Source organism: Salarias fasciatus, chromosome 10 (assembly GCF_902148845.1).
Source record: "Salarias fasciatus chromosome 10, fSalaFa1.1, whole genome shotgun sequence".
In the NCBI taxonomy this organism is placed as follows: domain Eukaryota; kingdom Metazoa; phylum Chordata; class Actinopteri; order Blenniiformes; family Blenniidae; genus Salarias; species Salarias fasciatus.
In genome coordinates this window covers 9,908,212-9,928,098 of record NC_043754.1, presented here as the reverse complement: position 1 = coordinate 9,928,098, position 19,887 = coordinate 9,908,212, and the positions used below count along the sequence as shown (strand labels likewise).

At 42.6% G+C, this 19,887-nt stretch overlaps 1 protein-coding gene across 1 annotated transcript; it reads right to left on the bottom strand.

The window, feature by feature from the left end:
• Positions 1 to 696: 696 nt before the first annotated feature.
• myo1ca (myosin Ic, paralog a) lies at positions 697 to 12,249 on the bottom strand. Its single transcript, XM_030100303.1, has 32 exons — positions 11,724 to 12,249; positions 8,702 to 8,860; positions 8,496 to 8,611; positions 8,065 to 8,263; positions 7,820 to 7,900; positions 7,039 to 7,218; positions 6,872 to 6,970; positions 6,246 to 6,359; positions 6,087 to 6,158; positions 5,892 to 6,011; positions 5,717 to 5,799; positions 5,489 to 5,594; positions 5,284 to 5,364; positions 5,112 to 5,203; positions 4,944 to 5,038; positions 4,783 to 4,829; positions 4,567 to 4,647; positions 4,114 to 4,219; positions 3,845 to 3,962; positions 3,654 to 3,767; positions 3,497 to 3,573; positions 3,087 to 3,155; positions 2,602 to 2,686; positions 2,358 to 2,517; positions 2,163 to 2,246; positions 1,984 to 2,077; positions 1,808 to 1,863; positions 1,586 to 1,721; positions 1,407 to 1,477; positions 1,228 to 1,325; positions 1,037 to 1,136; positions 697 to 920 (listed from the first exon to the last, which is right to left on the bottom strand). The coding sequence occupies exons 1-32, from the start codon at positions 11,739 to 11,741 to the stop codon at positions 894 to 896; spliced, it is 3,138 nt and encodes a 1,045-aa protein (XP_029956163.1). The 5' UTR covers positions 11,742 to 12,249; the 3' UTR covers positions 697 to 893.
• Between the last annotated feature and the right edge of the window lie 7,638 nt (positions 12,250 to 19,887).

Here is a 19,887-nt window from a genome sequence, read left to right as displayed (position 1 = left end):
CACCACGTTCGCCGTCGGAGCCAGACAGCAGCTCCCAAACAGTGTGGGACAGCCGGGTGGAGGGCTACGTCATCCTGAGGGACCTGGACCTTTACCTCACCAAGCTGGCAAGAGATTTCCTGCTCTTGGCTTCGGGAACCCGCTCATGACACAACCCGGAGAGGAAATGACACAAACATAGAAAAAGGAGAAACTAGTTTAACTGACCTTTAAGACCTTTGAGAAAACTGGAATTATGGTTGCGACAGCTTTAATCAGTGTCTTACTGGTGTTGTTCATTGTTTACATGGAGTTACTCCTTTTTTCTTGTTTTTCCGATGTGTTACTACTGTATATTTAGGGGCTTACTCGGGTATTTCCCCCAGTTTCTGTCTTACCTCTAACTGTAAGTTACAAATAAGCTGCTAGAAACGAGACATCACTTCCAGCATCCTGTTTTTCTCCTCCCACGCCTTTTAAAGACTGGACTTTCCAAAGACATATTTGCTATTTATTGACATATTTATTGACATGTTATTTATTTTCAGATTAATTTGATTAAGCTCTTTTGCAAGATATGAATACAACATTTTACAGGAGGTTTTTCTTTATATTTGATAAATATTGTTGGGTGTGACAATAAAGAGATGAAGCATTGAAAACAGTGGTGACTTCATGTTATGATTCTCAAAAAAAGAAAAAAAAAAACAACTCATATTACTAGTTAGTGCAGCACTGAAGACATTTGTGTTACACTTAAGACGCACAGCATGTGACTCAGCAAGGGACCTTCTTTCCGTTGAGTATGCAGTGCATGCAAGTTTCATGGTGTCAGCTGCAAATGAACAAACACTTCTGCCTGGCAATCCTCCAGTCAGCTAACAGGATTACTGTTTATCCGGCCGTCCGCTTCTTCATGTGTCGTTGATCCGGGGGGCGGTCTGAAGAATCAAATCAGATCGAAGAGTCAGCTGGCTGAAATGGTTCTGATATCAAAACATCCCTCCCTCCCCGGAGGGAGACTCCTCACATGACACCACAACAGCCTCTGACTCACCACGAGCAGATGTCCCCGCTTGCCTTTGGCTACCTTTAACTCCGAGCCCCTCACAAAATCGATTATTCCCTCCTTGCCACGAGCCACAGAGAACCGAATGCTGCATGAGGAGTTACAAGCGAAGAAAACAATAAGTTGGACAATTGTGTTGGTTAAAGAGGAGAAGCGGAGGGACCGGACAGGGAGCTCACCTGCCCGGGCAGATATTGACGTAGTTGATCTTGCTGGCCATCATGGCCAGCTTAGTCACCACCTCGATCACATGGTGGCTGTGCAGCACAGCGTCGCCCTGAGGAAGAAACTGCAGGTTTCAGAGAGGATCCATGGCTATACACCTCTAAACAGACATGACAGCTGTGTCCTATAGTACCTTTTGTTTATTATCTTCAGTTGGCATGTGCAGAACAAACATCCCATCACTGAGAGAGCTCACTGAGATGCCTGTGTATAGAAAAGGGGGATAATAAGATGCAGCAATAAGAATGAATTCCAAATAATTCTCAAATTCAAGTCAATACCCTCTTTTCTATAGTCGGGGTCAGAGTTTACCTCTCAGAGCGGCGTAGTCGATCCTTTGTTTGATCTTGGTCCGGTCCACCAGCACGGCGAAGGAGTTGGTGAGGAGCAGCTGGCGGACGCGAGGCTTGAATCCCCTCCTGTCGTATTTCACCACTTGAACGGCGTACTGAGAAGCACAAGGCAACGCATCACTGCAGGGAAACATGCATCGTTGTCACCGACCTCTCAAAACGCCAGAATCTAACCCCCCACCTGCACTTTGTCACTGCCGAGAGTCTGGATCACTTTCAGACTGATTTGCTCACGCTCTGTGTGAAACAACGAGAGGTATGAAGAGAAATCAGAGGTAATGATCACATGCAGGGTGCTATTTGCTGGGGTGCATGCATGCAATCATCCTCTTTTCTGGTCTTTGTATGAGCGTGTACCGAGTCTGGAGTCCAAAAACAGTCGTCCCACACTTTGAGGGTAGCTGTCCTTCTGATCTTTGAAGATCTCACTGGCGAAAACTTTCTGCGTCATCTACAGAAAATACAAATTCAAAAGTATATGAGATCTATGGATTTGCAACAAACAGGGATAATGACGTTCACACTAGTCTCCACACCTGCTTCTTCCACTCAGGCTGGACCCTGCTGCAGTACTTGATGACCATGTTGCGCATGTTTAGCCTTTGCAAGTGGCCTGAGGCCTGGAAATTGGGATTGACGGCAGAAAGTTATGAGTGAAACCACAGGTTCCTCTTCTATTTGCACGCGAGCGTTAAGACAGCAGGGGGATCTTATCTGCCTCTGCTTTGTACCTCAGTGAGCAGAGACGGAGGAGTCGGCCAGCTTTTGTCCAGAACGTTCTTGGGCAGGTTGCTACGCAGATTCTTGAGGAAGGAGCATCGCATGTGATCGAGGAAATAGTCATTGTCAGAGCAGTATTCCTCATTACGGTAAATGAAGCCCTTTATGAATCTGAAAGAAAAATTAAGTTGCATGACGAGCGCTGCAGCAAAACTAGATACAGGAACAAACTGTGACCAGGCAGCAGCTAAGCACCTCCGTATCAAATCAGCGGCCTGACGACGTTTTTTCGCTTTCCTGCGTCCTTTCATCCCTCGCCACGCAGACTGGATCACGATCACTGTAGATATAGGCACATGCACACATTATCAAGAGGATTACCTGAACACTCTGCAAGAGAAAATACTTAAAAATAGAGAAGTTTTATGGAAAAGGGACAAATTAGAAACATGGCATGGAAAAATAAAATCAGCTGGAGTGTGCATGATGTGAGAGTGTGTTCTGAAAGGCAAGTCTGCAAATGTCTGATCTTCATCCAAAGCGTTTTGATGCACCTGTGCATCATAGTCATAGATAGTCTCAAAAAGACATGGAAGAAAGTCAAAATCTGTATTTCTAAGAAGCTAAAAAGATTCAAAAGAGCACAAAACAATCTAAAAAAAAAAAAAACAATAAAAATGTACAAAACTAATCATGATGTGAAGTTCAGTGAGAGCTGACCAGACTCCAGGCGCTCTGACCTGCTCGGCGGATGCGTTGGTACTTGGCTCTCTCCCTGTAGCCTCTCCATGACGTCTGGAGGGTCAGCGCTGGAACAAAAAAGACAGGAACGTGAAGCTGTACTCGACTTTTCCATGGAGTCCAGCCGCTGATATTTCTGTCACGGGATCTGATTTACAGTTCAGTGTTGGATTCGTCACACCTGTGTTCCTTCCACTGCACAGAGCTGAATACCTCTCATACTTCATATGTGATTGTTTAGTGAGAACTGTACTCTTTGTAATAGCTGCAGTGAAAAGATGTTTTATTACAGTACATCACCAGAAAACCTAAAACATCATGTCTCTGATGCACTAACTGGAAGTATTACCCAAAAAGTTTGTATTTTAACAGCAGCATTTACTTGCTTTTTCCCCTGAGATCGACTCACCTATCTCAGGCTTCTTGGCTTCAAGAGCATCCTCGGTCATGAAAAGAGTTTTGGGGAAACGAATGAAGATTTTCGATCTGGAGGAAGCAAATTATCAGCAATGAATAATGGGTTTTAGCTCATAATCAATATTGGTGTTCAGAGAACAGTAAATTACCTCCCCAGTTTGTACTCCTCTGGTTTGTAGCCCAGGTGGTCAACCAGTGTTGCGACTCCATCCACCAGTGGGCCATGCCAGTTGGGCCACGTTTCAGGACACAGCGGCTTGTACCTGAGAGCATTGGCGCTAGTTTATTCGGCATGACAGTAGGGACGGTCATTGCTCTGAACCACTGACAAAACAATCACCTCTGCAGGAAGGCCTCAAAGCGACGACGATAGGCAAAGCCAGCTCTGCGGACCCTCAGGTTCTCCATCAGGCCCAGGTACTTCACCTGGTGTCTGATCAGGACTTCATCAAATCTTCCTGTAGTGCGATCATAATGTAAACCACCTCATTACTTGATCTTTATCTATTATTTAAGCTCCACTTTGAATTCATTTTAGTTTCATTTGCAACCATTATCTGAACAACAGCTTTTCTATGGCAAATCATATGGAAAAATGTCAACATGTACCTGGCTGCTTGGCCTCGTTGGGTTTTATGCAGCGCACATAGGACGGCTCTTTAGACATGAGGATCTCCATAAGTTTCATCAGACTGTTTTTGAACTGAGTGGCAGCCTAAAGGGCAGATCCAGAAGCACCGTATTTAGACTCCTTTGAACATCAGTGCATGTGTGTGTGTGTGTAGATGCGTGCATGCTTGTGTGTTGACTTTTAAAAGAGAAATACATGAGGAGATGAAGAGAAATCCCGTATAAATAAATGTATTATCAATATTTTTGATCTATGGAGACTACAAGAGGAAAATGAGAAAATATTGATAACTTGATGTTATAAGGTGTGAGAAACATAGAGAGCAGAGGAGAGAGTGAGACAGAGAGAGAGAGAGAAAGCACGAGACAGACAGCACGACAGAGAGAGTGAGACAGAGAGAGAGAGAGAGAGAGAGAGAGGGAAATTCTCACCATCTCGGGGCGTTTCTGGTCTATCACTTCCTCTCTGCGGAAGCAGTGACTTAGGATCTGGTTGTCTGACTGGCACATGACCTGAACAGAGACCAAGCCACACAACCACATGTCAGGGTGACACACCTTCTCCTCCTCTACACTGAAACTCGGGAATGAGATTGCAGTTTTTCAAGGCTGTGGTGGGGTGCTAACTCTTCCACTTTCATCGCTCACCTCTTTCAGGTTCCTGTTCAGGGAGTCATTGTTCTTATCAAGAAAACCTGAAGAGTAAAAAAAAAAAAAAAACTTTTTGTCAAGGAATCAATGATTTGTGGGTCATGGTCTGTTTCACCACTACTGTGCCAAAAATAAATAAAAATAGTCGGGAGACTTACCGTTCACATTGTAGTTGACCTCTCCAGCATAGTGCAGCAGTCTGAACTCCTCCCGACTCATCACTCTGCGGGTTTTGCCATTGGCCAGCTTGTGCCTGAAAGCCAGTTAAATTAAGTTTGATAAATACACACGGGTCTGGCATAGTTTTGATCCAGGATGAGGCTTACGTAATAAAATGGGGATGGCCGCCCACTTTGTCCTCCAGCTTCTCAAGAAAAGAGACGTCACAGGTCTCCCCAGGTCTCAGACACTCCTCATCCTGAAATAGTTATTCCACTTTAACAATCACAGATGGTAAAAACACACACACACATACACACACACTGCTGCGACACACACCAGAATGGAGATGATGCCTTTGTGCTTCTCCTCAATCAGGTCGCAAATGATCTTGTTGTCAAAATATTGCACGGTCTCCCACTGCATTCAACGGACACAAAGTCATGTTAGCATGGAAAGGATCTTCTCTTGAGAATATGACATTTTCCAAATGTAAAGTATACAAGAAAAACACATTTGCAAGTCAACCAACAAGTGAACTCACTTCAATGCCTTCCGTTTCATACTCTTCTTGCTCAGATCTGAGGGTGAGCTCGATGAACAGCTGCTGGAGCTTCTCATTGCAGTAGTTGATGCAGAACTGCTCAAAACTGGGAATTAGTCCAAATGAGTAAGTTACAGTGTGTCGTTTACAAAACAGGAGCAAACAGGGACAACTGTGGAAAACATGCTAATACAAATGAAGCAGAGAGAGGAGCGAAATGACTCAGACCTGTTGTGCTGCAGGACCTCAAACCCATAGATATCGAGAAGCCCGATGACTGAGGATCCTTTGCTGTTGTGGTAGATTTCATCCTGAACAACACGAGACACAGACCATGCATGCAATCCACATCGTGACGTTAATGACTACATACAATGAGCTGCACTTCGAGCTGTTTCTGCACCTTCAGAGCCAGCGACTGGTTGATCTTCTCCACCAACCAAGTGAAGGTCCGACCATACACAGTCTTGGCCAAGGCGTCGCGGGCCGACACCGCTTGCTCAAAGGTCAGCGGGCTGATCATCTGTAACGCACAGACAAGCGTGAGATTCAGTTACGTAATCACAGTGGGAACACTGGTGGACAACAAGACAACCACCTCTTCCCCTTTGGCGGTGAGTTTCCTGTGTGTGAGTGCCTCCTCGAGGGCTGAGCCATCAACACCCAGCAGCTGCAAAACAACACATGTGTTCTCAGCACTGAATTGAGTGTTTGTGCATATTTAAGCATCCAGTAATGCCGCCGGGATTCTTCTGACCCTTGCAAGAGTTGATATCTGGTTCTCTGTGGTGACATAAGTTTCTCCTTCCTCTCCTTCTCCAAACTGAGTGTTTCCCAGATGGAGAACTCCAGCGATGATATTCAGCAATTCCTGAGATCAGACACACACACACACATGAAAAAGAAATCCCAGCTGTTAAAACATTTGTTCTTCAAATGTAATGTGATATTTGAATGTTGTAAATCAAAGCTCCAAAAAAATTACAAATTGAAAACACTGGATGCAAAATTCAAGGTGTCAGAACATTTCTGTTTTCAGATTTATCCTACCAACTCCATGTAAACAGGTTTAAAAACAAATGGTGAGGCAAAGCGCACACACACACACACACACACACACACACACACACACACACACACACATATTTCAAAGTCAGTATAGTATTTGTTGTACAGCTTGTGCGTGGTATAAGTGGCGGAGCACCAGCCGGTTGATGAACCATGGTGGACGACATGGTTTTAGTACATGGAAACTACCTTGACTGGTTGCTTAGCAGCATCCAAATGTGCATGTTTGCTGGAGAGATTTCTGTTTAGAGTTTTTGAAAGCTTTAATATTATAAAACAGAACAGGAGTGAGCTGTGCATGAGGTTGGTACTGACCTGTATTTCTTCCTCAGTGAAGCCAATAACAGGCAAGGCCTTCATCACAACTTTCCAATTATTCTTGTCACTGATGGAGCTGACTCTGGGACAGTTCCCCTGGGCGAGACGGTCACGTTAAATTACACCAATCAAACAAGTGAAGTGCAATATTGCTTCATGCATACCTTCACCAGATAGGGGTAGCTCTGAGGATTCCTCTCCAGGTCGAGTGTGTTGAGGAGCTCGTTGTCCCCCCCCTCCAGGAGCTGATAAAAGATGTGGAAGTTTCTCTCGCCGTGGTTTTGGTGCACCACGCGGGATTTCTCCAGCAGGTAGTTCAGGATGTGTCCTCCCACTGGCGCCCCCTTAGAGATGAATGATATTTATCAGGAGGTTTCAAAGCATGAGATCGCAGCCATCCCTCGGGTTGCTCAACATTTTTTTTTCTTCTAACAGAATCAGGCCCATGTTTCCATCGCATTCCAAGGAGGACACTCAACTCTTGAGCAAAAGCAGCTTAATCATGCTGTTTACATAACTTTGCAGAAAATTGATTAAAATGTCACAAGTAACAAAACTCCCTAAAACTATGATATCGCTCCAGTCTCTTTAACTCAATCACACACAGTTACATAATTAAATGGGATGTTCTTGAGATCCAGCCATCTTTTTTTGAACATTTTATCTGACAGGGGGGTCAGGAGGCTGACAAAAAGGGTAAAAACAGGTCAAAGTTCACTATGGGGGCAAACACAGTGAGTCAAACAGCCACAAACACACTAATTTTTACACATATGATCAATTCAGAGATCCCAGTACAGCTGATATTGTCAGACTATGAGACCCAGAGAGAAAATGCAAACTTCACACACAGAGGTCCCAAAGCCAGAATACTAATGACCAACCACTGCAGTCTGTGTATAGTAAGCACTGACTAATCTCCAGAAACAATGAAGGAGCACTCACCCTAAAGTCAAACTGGACATCCATGTATTTCCCAAAGCGGCTGGAGTTGTCGTTTCTCAGTGTTTTGGCATTTCCAAATGCCTAAGCACAAGAAAAGAGATAAGAAGTTTAGAGGGAGGGAGGGAACGTGGGACAAAAAGTGTAATTTTATGATCACTCAGTACCAACATGCTTAAAACTGCTTCAAGCTTTAATGAATACTGTGATTATTGAATGTTCAGACTTAAAAACCTGAAGTTTAATACCTCCAGAACAGGGTTGGACTGCAGCAGACGTTCCCCGAGGGCGGCCATGTGGTCATTAGTGGGGCAGGTGACGGCGTAGTACAAGAGGATCTTTTTGGAGGCCTCAGTTTTACCTGCTCCGCTCTCACCAGATATAAGAATACATTGGTCCTTCCTCTCTGTCCGCATGGCTCGGTACGTGTTGTCTGACAGGGCGTAGCTGCGGGGAAAATGCAGGAGCAGCTTCAATTATAGGCCAATTTACAACAATAACAACGATGCAAACAAATGTGGAAATATTGTTGTTTTTCTGTAATTATCTTGAATGACTGATACTTTAAGTTTCAGACTGATAGCTGTGTTTGCATGCATCAGAATGTTATGGTTTCTGCACAATAAACATTTAACACATCAAGACACTGATTTTCAAAAGTGTGAAGATAATCACTCACATGTGAGGTGATATTTCGTAGAAGCTGACCCCTCTGTAGCGCTCCATCTGTGGCTTGGAGTAGATCTCAAGCTCTTTGTAGGGGTTCATAGACACCAGCACTGAGCCAATGTATGTCTAAGCCAAAAACACGACATTTTAATTAGGATTCAACACACTGGGTGAATACTTTTACGATGTGTTGACGGAAAAAAAAAGCTTTATTACGTAGATGAGGTTTTCCCTGAATCTCCGCCGCAGGTTCTCAATAAACGCGGCCTCGCTGTTGTAGTTTTCCAGCAAGACAAAGTCCTGCACTCCGACCCTGTCCCGCGCTGTGAGGGCGCTCTCCATCACCAATCTCACTCTCCCGTCAATATCCACTTCCTGCAACAACAGAAAGAAGACAGAACTTCAATAAACTTCCAGAAATCAGTCTACTTATATGGTAACTGGTAAATGGTTGAAAGTTCTTTGTCTTCATAAGTTGCTTCTTTCTTTTTAAAAACGGAAGGAATTCAGCTCCAGCACCCTACAACACTATTTCAGTGGAAGATAGATGGAGAAGATGCATGGATGGTAATTTTTCAGTTGCTGTAATTACACATTGATAGCCAGCAGGGGGCGCTAAAGGCCCATTCCCTTTTAGTCTGAAGTCTGCTGCTCTGACATTGTTTTAAACAGATGAACATATGATATTAAATATTGGAGTCATCCTCACCTAACAAATCACAAAGAATAAACCATCAGGAACATTTCAAAAATACTAAAGGCAAATAATCTGACGTTCCCTGATCATTTCTTCAAAATAGCTCTTCGTAAACAAAGTAGGAGGGCGCCACCAAGTTTTGCCGAGATTAAACAATGAAGACATTTAAAGAATCCCAATGATAAACAAGCAGCAGACTTCTCTACGATGTGATAGTGAGATAGAATCCTCTGATGTATGTACAGTATACACAGCTCTGCATCAGCAGACGGGATTTGACCTGTGCTGTGGGAAAGAGTGTGTATATGTCAACCTGCACCGTGAGGACAAACATCATAGTGCAGGAAGGAATTAGCTGTCAGCGTAGAGAATTAGTCAGATATGCCCTGAAGTAAGGTTTTACACACACGACGACTTGCACAGACCTATTCAAAGCGATAAAAATGTCAGCGGTCCATACTTACTGTTGATGAATATCCAGACCGAGGTTTTAAAGTGGAATCGGACCACAAGGCCCCAGTTAAACTCACAGCACTGAGTCCTTATTATCAAACACTTATTTGTGAGAGAATTCCTTCTGGTCCACATTCATAAAAGCATGTAAAAAATGGAACAAAGGGGATGGACTTCCACAGGATTTCTGTTTTTCTTGAATGCAAGAACCTCTCAAGGGTCTCATTTGGCTGCTTAATGCCGCTAAAAGGTCATTATCTCTCAGCACATGATGCAGGAAAACCCTTGAAAAAACAAGAGGACAACAGTGGAAGATGGCCAAGAAGTGAGAGCAAAGGAAAGCTGCTGGACGCCTCCGCTCCTACCCCTCCTCGCTGCTTCACCTTACAGCATTGTTCTCCCATTTGCAGGTGGGAGTCCCACAGATAGCAATTACAGTTCACAAGTCAGAGTTTCCAAAGGATACGTGTAAGGAATTTCAAGGTCGGGTTTCGGGCAGGCATTCACCGCATGCCATCAGAAAAAGAAAAAAAAAAAAGAAAAAGAAATGAAGCACACCTAGTTTGATTGTGCAACAAACAATCCCACATGTTAGCGATGTGCAAAAGATTTCTTTGCCTTATCTTTACATTATTCGTGACTTCAATATGAGCTCTTGAACGGTTTGCAGCTGATCTTAAACAGTGGTCTTTTAAAAAGTTTTGGGAGAACAGGTCAGTGTGTTCAGCAAACACATCAGCCTTTCACAGTGGATAGTGGCGATCAGCGTCGCCCTCGTCTGAACTTTAACAGACTTTATATTTTTGATATCATGTCTTTTGACGCATCAGTGGTGCCAACAGTGGAGTCAGAGGGTCTCGGTGCCATTAATGTGCCAATAGCTGTTAAAGTTGTCCAAATATCTGCTGCAGTGACACATACTGCACCAACAAAACACCTCTTTGTGTGACAGCTCAAACACAGAGAAAACATTGTTTTTGGAGTTTCTCTCCAAGCAGTCATGATTTTTTATCCAGAAACTATTAAAACCATTTGCCTCCAAAGTACACAAACATGGCTCACAACTGCTTGGACTGACCCAACCCCACCTTTAACAGCACGCACGCACACGCACGCGGGGTAAATGGGCGAAAGGAGGATTTCTGAAGGTTTTTCATTTACACGATTGTCGTTGATAGATGGTATAGTTTCGAGGCAATAAAATGCAAAACTGTTTTTGTGCTGGTCAGAGAAATCTGAAAACTATGTCGTCATCAACTTTTATGATGGCTTTGTGGGTTTGCAGTGAAGCTGTTTGAATCTTTTTTTTTTTCTTTCTTTTAAGATTTATTTATATTCCTGTCACACTTTTAACAAAGTCAGCATTGGCCTCAGGGGAGGTCTTTCCACACTGGGTTAAAGGAAAATGGAAAAGATTTCAAAACAACAATAGGAGTTGTGACTAAGGTTCACTTGAGGATACAGGTCTGGAATGGAGAAGGGATGAGAATCCATTATAACCCCTGCAGGCTTATTTCTGGTGAGCCCACCTGAGGCCTGATCTCACTGACACTGTTCTGGGGCCTTTGACTTTAAGTTTTGAGGAGCTTCTGTGAAACCAGCAGGCTTTTAAATGCAGCAGCACTAAGAACCAGAGAGCATTTTAACAGTGGGACTTGGCTTTAGGCCTCATGACTAAGCTCTGCTAGGCTGAGTACATTCAGATTGTCTTCCTTATAAGGCATGCCCCACCACTCCGTCCCAGGGCAAACTGCTCTGGTACCACAGCTGGCTCCCTAACACTCATATGCCAGCAATGCATATGGTAGAAAAACACCAATCTGCCCTCTTGGTACAGTTTGAGATCAAACTCCTCCAAAAAGCAAAATATGCTCTGACTCATGAAGAGGAAAGAAAAATCTCCAAGTGACTCATTGTTGTGTTTTGCTTTTCCCTCTCTGCTGTCTCTATGGCTGAAAAAGTGGTTTATCGGATCTTCTACTTTATTGTTCAGGTTAAGAAAATTCTCAATCTGGGCCGCAGACGAGTCGCCGGTGGGCAACGCTGAACATGAAAACAAAACAAAGAGCATCATGGCATGGATCTTACCCTGCCCTGGTACCTCATCCTGTCCTGCTGTTGCTGGCAGAAGGCTCGACTGGTGGTTCCTCCTCAGGCTGCACCTCCTCCTCCTGTGTCAGACGTCTCAGCGGCAGCTTCTCATCCACATTCGCCCATGGGCAACACAATTAGGCAACTTAACGTCTCCCCTCCAGAGCCACTTTCACCCAGTCTCGGTCTCCTTCTTCACGTTTTTCCTCCCTCTTGCTTAACTCCTCCTGTGAGGAACAAACACACACACACACTCACACCCAAACACTCATGGCTCCTCCTGTTTATACCTTCGATTCATCCTGCCCATGACAGGTCAGAGTAAATGACCGCGTCTCCATGAGTCCTTCTCCTTCCTTCGAAACGACACTGCACGAAACAAGGGCAGGAACTCTACTCACACGTCACACTCAGAGAGAGAAAAAAAAATGAGCCAGGGGGAAAGTATGCTGTAGGATAATGAAAAAAAGAGCCAGAGAGAAACAGTGAGCGGAGAGAGTTTGGAAAACGTTGCTAAGATCCCCAAACTACAAACATGTAATCACTGTGCAGCTATAAAAAAAAAAAAAGCCAAAAAAGCAGAGGGAAAAAAAAATCACATGAGATCTCAGTACATTCTTTCTTTCGTTCCTTCCCTCCTTGTTTAGTTTGTTCCCTCCCTTTTCTCCCACAAGCTGAGACATATTCACATGGGATGAGAGTTCTGGAAGCGCCTCACCAGCGAGACTGCATGTCTCTTTTGGGCTGTTGACAAAATGACTCCATTCAGATATCAGTATGTAGATAACATCACTGGCCAGAGCTGCGATATTCACCCTCTGCTTAGTTTTCAATTGCAACAATTCTACAGTCTAAAGCAACGAGTCAAAGTTTAAACACAGGAGTAACACGACATGTGCAGTTCTTATTCATTATCACTTTTCTCTCATCATTAATTTGTTCCCTTCCATTCTTGGCATTTTAGTAAAGTGCTGTTGAGGACATGACGCCCTGGTGAGAGAACAGCACCCTCCTCTGGTTTCTCTCTCCTCAGCTCTCCTCCTGCCTCCCTTTTTCCCCGTAGCGTCTCCACGCCCCGCTCGCTTTCCTTTGCCAGCATCATCAAATATCCAGCGCTGAGGAATCTGAATAATGCTACCCAGATGGAGAAACACTTTTTTTTTTTTCCCTTTGCTCTTTGGCTGTCTGAGAAGTGGTTAAAGGGAGGAGGAGAAAAAAAAAAGTTAGACTGCACCCTCCTCACCGCTCCTCTTGATCCAGTATGAAGTGTGCACGGATTGAAATCATTGAAATATTCAAAGCATTTCATACCTGCGAGTGTCCTGCAAAGCCTCATCTGGTGCCCTGCTGTGTATTATACTTGGAAAGCAATCAATACCAGGTGTTTTCTTTTGTTCCCTCACAACTTTTCTGACAGGAAAATAAATTCTTTGTGCCCCCTTTGTGCTCTCCTCGCTCTCGCTCTCTTTCTCTCCATGCAGTCAACCTCGATTGATTGTGTCCTGTCGACTTGCATCAGTCGATGCGGAGTGCAAAAATCAAAAGGGGCTTGTACAATGAGCTGATGGCCGCTCATTCATCTGGAACAGAGATGTTGACTGCAGAAGAATGCGAGGTATTGTTGTGTCTCTGGATCAAAGCAGGAGCGCTGAGGAAATATTTTGGAGATGGGGTTTCTTAGCCTTGACCTTGAAAACTTAAAGAAAATGTACACCTATTGTTGGGTCAAATCAGAGGTGAGCATGTTATGAGGCTGCTGTTGTTTTACAGGTGAGGCTGCAGACCCTGGTTTCCTTCCTCATTTCAGCCTTGTCCTTATTCGACGCTTCCATCTGGAACAGGCTAAAGTTGCCTGAATTTGTCTGAAAAAAACACCGATTGTCCCGCCGATATGCGAGGCGGAGGCTGACAGCTGTTTGCGTCTCTCCAGTGTTTTCTTATCTTTGAGATTCTAACAGTGACTGAATATACAGCAGGCAGACTGCTGGTAGCATTTACACTGACAAACAAGGCCACGAGCACATGGAAAACGGGACAGCTTTTTCTGCCTCGCACGCAGTAAACAAACCAGCGTCTGGCACCAAGTTTAGTGCCAGCACATTAAAATGATACTAAGGATAACTAGCCACAATTTACAGCAGTGGTTTTCAGCATATGGAGAGGCCCGTGGAGTTTCAGACGGACGAGCTGCAGGCTGAATCTGAGGGGTCGGGGCGACGCTTTCCCAACATTTTTTAAACCATTTAATAAGAAGAAAGATGGGTGGAGTTAAACCATCAATTCTTTTGTTTTAATGCTCAAAGAATAAGAGTGAAAACAGTGAAAGATTGAATAAAAACTTACTGGATATTTCAAACAAAGCATCTGTGATTCAGGAGAAGAGGTATTCTTGTCCTAACACACTTGGAAAAGCCCTGTAGTCTATCCTCATCATTTAAAATGCAGTATTCTCAGCTGACTTGTTTTTCCAATCACTGTTCCTATCTTTGTCTTCAGGTTCCTGTAAAGCAGATTTCCTTCCTCATTGTTTCCTGATGTTCAGGTTCTTCCTTCATGAGCATTCGGTTTTGTGTTTCAGACTCAACCAAATGACACCTTTCCGAATTGTGTGCTATCCTCTTTATGTGTGTATTTTCTATTTTAGATAGAGGAAACTCCATCATTAATGAATGGGAAAGCAGTACAATTACATTGGGCCTGACACAGGCGACGTATGTTTGACTGGATTCATTTTAAGCTTCAGCTCAACCTGTAGACATTATAGACATAACATTTTAAATGGCCGTCATCTAATAACAGTAGCCGAGTATCTAAAAATCAAATCAAGCATCTCCTCTCCTTACTTTCTGCAAACACCCTCTGCCTGACTTCAATTTCAGATAATCTCATTATAAACTGAAAGCTAATTCTGAGCATCTGACATGTTGTGGAACAAATCCAAACAGCCCTCCATAAAGTTGGAGTAACAAACCTCCATCTTGTGTGAGCATACAAGCTTTTTCACCCTATTTTGCATTTCCTGGTATATTGTAAGAATTCATCATGAACGGTATATAAAGGGAACGTTGTTTCCCTTCATTCACTCCTGCTAATATATGAGCACATCCTTTGTACAGTTCCAGCCCGTCTGCACTGCACCATAACTGACCTGACTTTGCCAACAGTTCATTATTCCCTTGGTAAAGTCATCAATTGTCCATCTGTGCCGAGCTCCTTCAGCACCCATCTGCTGTCCCTTTCACCCCGTCCTCACCTCTACTGCCTCTCATCCCCCAGATCCCTGTTACACCACAAGGGCTACTTTATAAAATGAACAAGGTGGAAAGCAAAACCCTGTGAGGCAACAAACTGAGGCAACAAATTAAAACTTAGAAGAAAGAAAATGCAGGGGAAAAATGGCACAATTTGAAACTGAGAGCAGAATAAGCTGCAGTCCTGGTGTGAACAAGAAAAGGCTGCATGAGGACAGAAGTTGAGCTTGGTAATGTAACTTCCCTGGCTCGATCACTGGGACAATAGCAAACATGATCTTATCAGCAATATCAGCTTCTCTGGATGTTCTGGATTAAAGAAAGGCTTAGGGCTCAGCCTAGTGGTAAGTATATCAATTGCACTGAATTGGCGCCTGTTCCACTTCTGCAAAATGGGTGGATTGAAAAAATACCAGAAACAAAAAGACTGAGGAATTTATGATGAACGTTTGATTTTTCAAGAGGAGAAACAAACTGTTGAAATTTTTGCTCCATTTCAATGAGACTAATCTCAAGTTATTTTGTATATCACACAAGGAGGGTCCAAAATTTTTCAAATTAAAATACAAACCAAACCAGACGCCTATCACAAATCTAACAGAAACACGTGGAAGCACATCCAGACAGACTCACCTGGTAGTCGGCGTGCACAGTGAGCTCTCTCTCCCATGTCGTCCTCCAGCAGCAGTGTGCACACCTTGGCTTACCTGTGCAGCTGCAGGTGAAAGCTGCAGACTTTGCGGTCCATCACGGGCCTGCAAACTTTCCCCTGCAGCCCGAGCCTTGAATCACAAAGGGATACAGCACTGCAAAGGTGGTGAAGGAAAAAAGAAAACAACCTTGGAATCTATATGGAGGGGGGAAAATATGAGCATGAACCTTTCTATGTACAAGTCATAGAAAAAAAATGTGAGTCGCTTCACGGTCTATAAATCCACTAGGAGGCGGCAATGCTGAAGTTAATAGTGTGCCAAAAGTAATCAGATATGATGTTGATGAGTGATGCCAGGATCTGACAAAGGGAGGAGAGTTGTTCTGTGAACCTGTACAGAACACTTTATGAGTACATATATCTCTATTTAGCTTACATTCCCTCCCATGTTGTTTGGTTTGGGATTTTTGAGTAGGTAGCACATACTAGCAGGACCACACTTCATCTGTTTTTACATTTTCACAATTTATTGATTTATTCATAAATGAATAGCATACCTGTCCCCATGTTCATGTTATTTTAATCCAGATTTACCAACAGGAACATTATTGCATCGGTCTGCTTGTTGTGTGATGCATGTCGCTATGATTCAAGAACCTCCAGGGCCTCAATCATGCCTGATTATGTTATTTTTATATATTTATAACCATTGTGTGGTCTACTTAATTCTTATTATTATTGATAACTTCAAGAGGGCTTTCTAAGAGGTAAGGGAGGTATGCCTTAAACCGCACGTTCACTGGGTTGAATCCCCTTAACCCACAACTGCTCAGGCTTGGTCACGAAGGGCTTCCGGCACAAGACTTATGCCAAATCAAACATGCAGATCACATAATCTGCTGGGGCAAATCTGGAAAAGAGCTGCCAAACTTATAGCAGTATTCTTTCAAACAAGGAAAAGCTTTAAGTTTCCCATCATTTTTCATCATTTCAAGGGCTTCATACAGCTGGGTTTGATCTTAGGTGAGCTGGATCAATATAAAGTACACTATTAATGTTATTATTATTATTATTATATAGCAATCTACAATATAACAAGCGACCACAATTTCTAAATGTTTCCATTTTGGTTTGGTGCAAAGAAGGATTAGAAAATTTAACTGCAAACCTTATTACAATATCTGCCAAAAATCTACAAAATGCACTTTCAGCATAATCCCATTTTAATGATGCGTCCCTGTGCAAAATACAATGAAATGCCAATAATAAAAACATTCATACTTGCTTTACATATTTTCATTTGAAATTTGGTTGAAACTAAAAATGCAAAAATTGACTCTGCATTGTTCTTGGTTGGCTGTGCATAGCTGCATAAAGTTCTGAAATCCCCTCTGCAAAACTATTTCTCTTTATGTTGTTATATTACTGTTTTGTTAGCAAAAAGAGCACTTTCTTCATTATGCATGCAACTCCTACACAAGTAGTGATTTAACCAGAAACAATGGTAATAGTTTTAAAAATTCAAAATGTTGTTTTTTTTAAAAATTTGCTTGTCTATTTGAATTTCTACATTTTGAACACTCATCCCCGGCTGGATTGGAGTCTCTTGTCGAACCTGTGGTCCACATGTTTGATTTCACTGAGACTGGAGGAGGAAGCACAATTACAAGATACTAACTGAGGTATGAAAAGACTACAATACAACACCTAGAAGGACTTCATCTAACTCAGTCAACAAAGGGTATAGATGGAACTATTGCTCATTTACATTGATGAACCATTGATGCGTATTAAAGAATGTTACCATGTTAGTTTCAACCATGAGCTCCATGTAAAGAGTTTATATTTTTAAAGAATGGCTATCATTGTATGAGTCATTGTGTCAAAACATCTGCAAGTGTAAAACACTGCAGTTTCAAATTTCCAGTTTCCACAAGCTGAGAGAGAAAATCGGAACATAAATGTAAATTTAAAACCCCCTAAACTCCACAGTGCTGCACAGCAGAGGTTAAATGACTTTGACTTGCTTCAGGCCTTTGCAGTCAGTTAGATTGAAAGACAGGAGGAGCTCAGTTCGGTAAAACAAAGTTGACATACTCACACTTCCCAGAAAAACAGTTCAGGAACATGACGGTGTGAAATTACAAATGAGAGATTTATAGTTTGATTAGTTATGTTGGTCCGAACCAGCTCAGCACCCATCAGTAAAGCATAAACCTGAGACCAAGCTGTGTGGCCACAATATCTGCGCGCACAAAATTAATCTTTAATGCAGAAATGTTTATTCTGCAACTGCCATCTGGGGAATAAATGCACTTTGATAAACTCGATCAAATATATATCAACTATAGAATATTAATATTTGCAGCAGTGATATTATAAGACTAAGTGGGAGAACCTGTATTCCTCCATGGCTTTGAAAGATTTATGTTTTAAAAAATGTATCAAGTCCACTGAAACTGATCTTAATGTCACCAATGTACAGTAAATGTCGTAGCCTTAATGAAAACCATTTAAAGAATTTAGTTTCAATGCTTTAACTTTCCTGGTGTAAAGTGGAATTGCATCAAATTCAATCCACTCATTATTGAGAACCAACTGGTTATGCTCCACCATTTACCATGAATGAATAATAACAAGACAAGCTTTTGATTTAGTAGCACTCATACCTCTAGTCATTGTATATTGATCAATCGATTCATCTTTTATATCATATCATCAACCAAGGGCTGCAGGGGATGAATTTGATCTCAGCTGAGCTCACATGGCAAAAGTCTGGCTAAGTCCTCCTACAGGTGACCACTTCATGACAGGAAAACACAGAAAAACAGAAAACCATACTATACTGTTACTTTAGATGCACTAACAGATCAAAAATATTTGTACTTTGGAAGGAAACCAAACTATCAGGAGCAAACTAACCAAAGGACATGAACACATGGACCTTTACCTTAATGTGCGATTTAGCTCCTGCCTGAGAATTTAATTCTGGGACATTTCATTCATTTAAATATTTATTTGTTCTAATATCTAATGGGCACTTGGGCCAAATATAAAATCCTCCACTTGTATGGTTGGACGGGGATTGAGCCTTGTCCTGCACACAGCTGCTGAAGGACCACAGTCAGTGGTCTGAGACAGTGAACTACAGAGACACCCTTATTCAGCCTGAATATTGCATCATGTGTGAAGGCCAATGGCAGGAAGTGGGAAAGAGGGAACCAGAGCGAGAACTGAGAGAAGACTGACAGACTGACCCCTGCAGGCATGCGACTGTGACCCTTGCCTGATAGCAGAAAGTGGGGAATTTGGTCTGAAAGCAGTGAATCTGGGGAGGCAATATGTCGAAAAGGAAGACGGACATTTGGACTGAAAGACATTGATTGGAAAGTGGGAAATTTAGGAAGCAGGGAAAATGTGGGAAATTTGGTGAGAAGACGGAACATTTGTGGAATGAGCAGAAAGAGGGAACTGCTGTGTGAAAGTTGGAATTCAGAAGAAAAGTGGGAAATGTGGGTTATTGTGATTTGACACATTCTTCACATAGGATGTGTCAAATTTGTTAAGTGGGGAGGAAGAATAACATTATGAAAGGGGAAAATAAAGGAGGGGGACACTGGACCAGTGGGAAGAAAGTGGGATGTGGGGGACAAGTGGGGGCAATAAGTCAGTTATCTGGCTGAAAGTCTCTGTTGTAAGACCCAAAAACATCTTATGAAAGCATCAAAGGTCATTGATGGGTTTTTTTTTATGTCAGAATAGGTATGGTGAGTTTCAGTTTTTTGTAAGCTTGAAAACTTTTGTGACTGTGACTTTTCTAAATGTGTAACCTGGGATATTTTGACCTATCAGTAGCTAAACTAAAGCTGACCTACTGTGTCTGAAACTGGAGGACATCTTCTATATTTGTTGCCCCAGGAAAGTGAAATCCTTTTAAAAAGTTCCCACTCGGCCACTTTATTGATATTTTGAACAGCTGCTATCTGGTAAATGTTACAGAGCATCCAGCGCAAAAAGCACAAGATTGAGGGATACTTTCATCAACCCACACTTTAAACTGCCCCTGCACATACTGATATGGAATCGCTTCGAAACTAATAATGAATTTGATCTACATCTTATATATGTATACACACATGTTTGCATATTACTTCCTTTGTCATCCATCTATCTAGTTACCTTCTAATGCATGTTTTGTTATGTTTTTTTGCACGGTGGGAGGAAACTGGAGTAGCTACCCATAGAAAACCCACACACA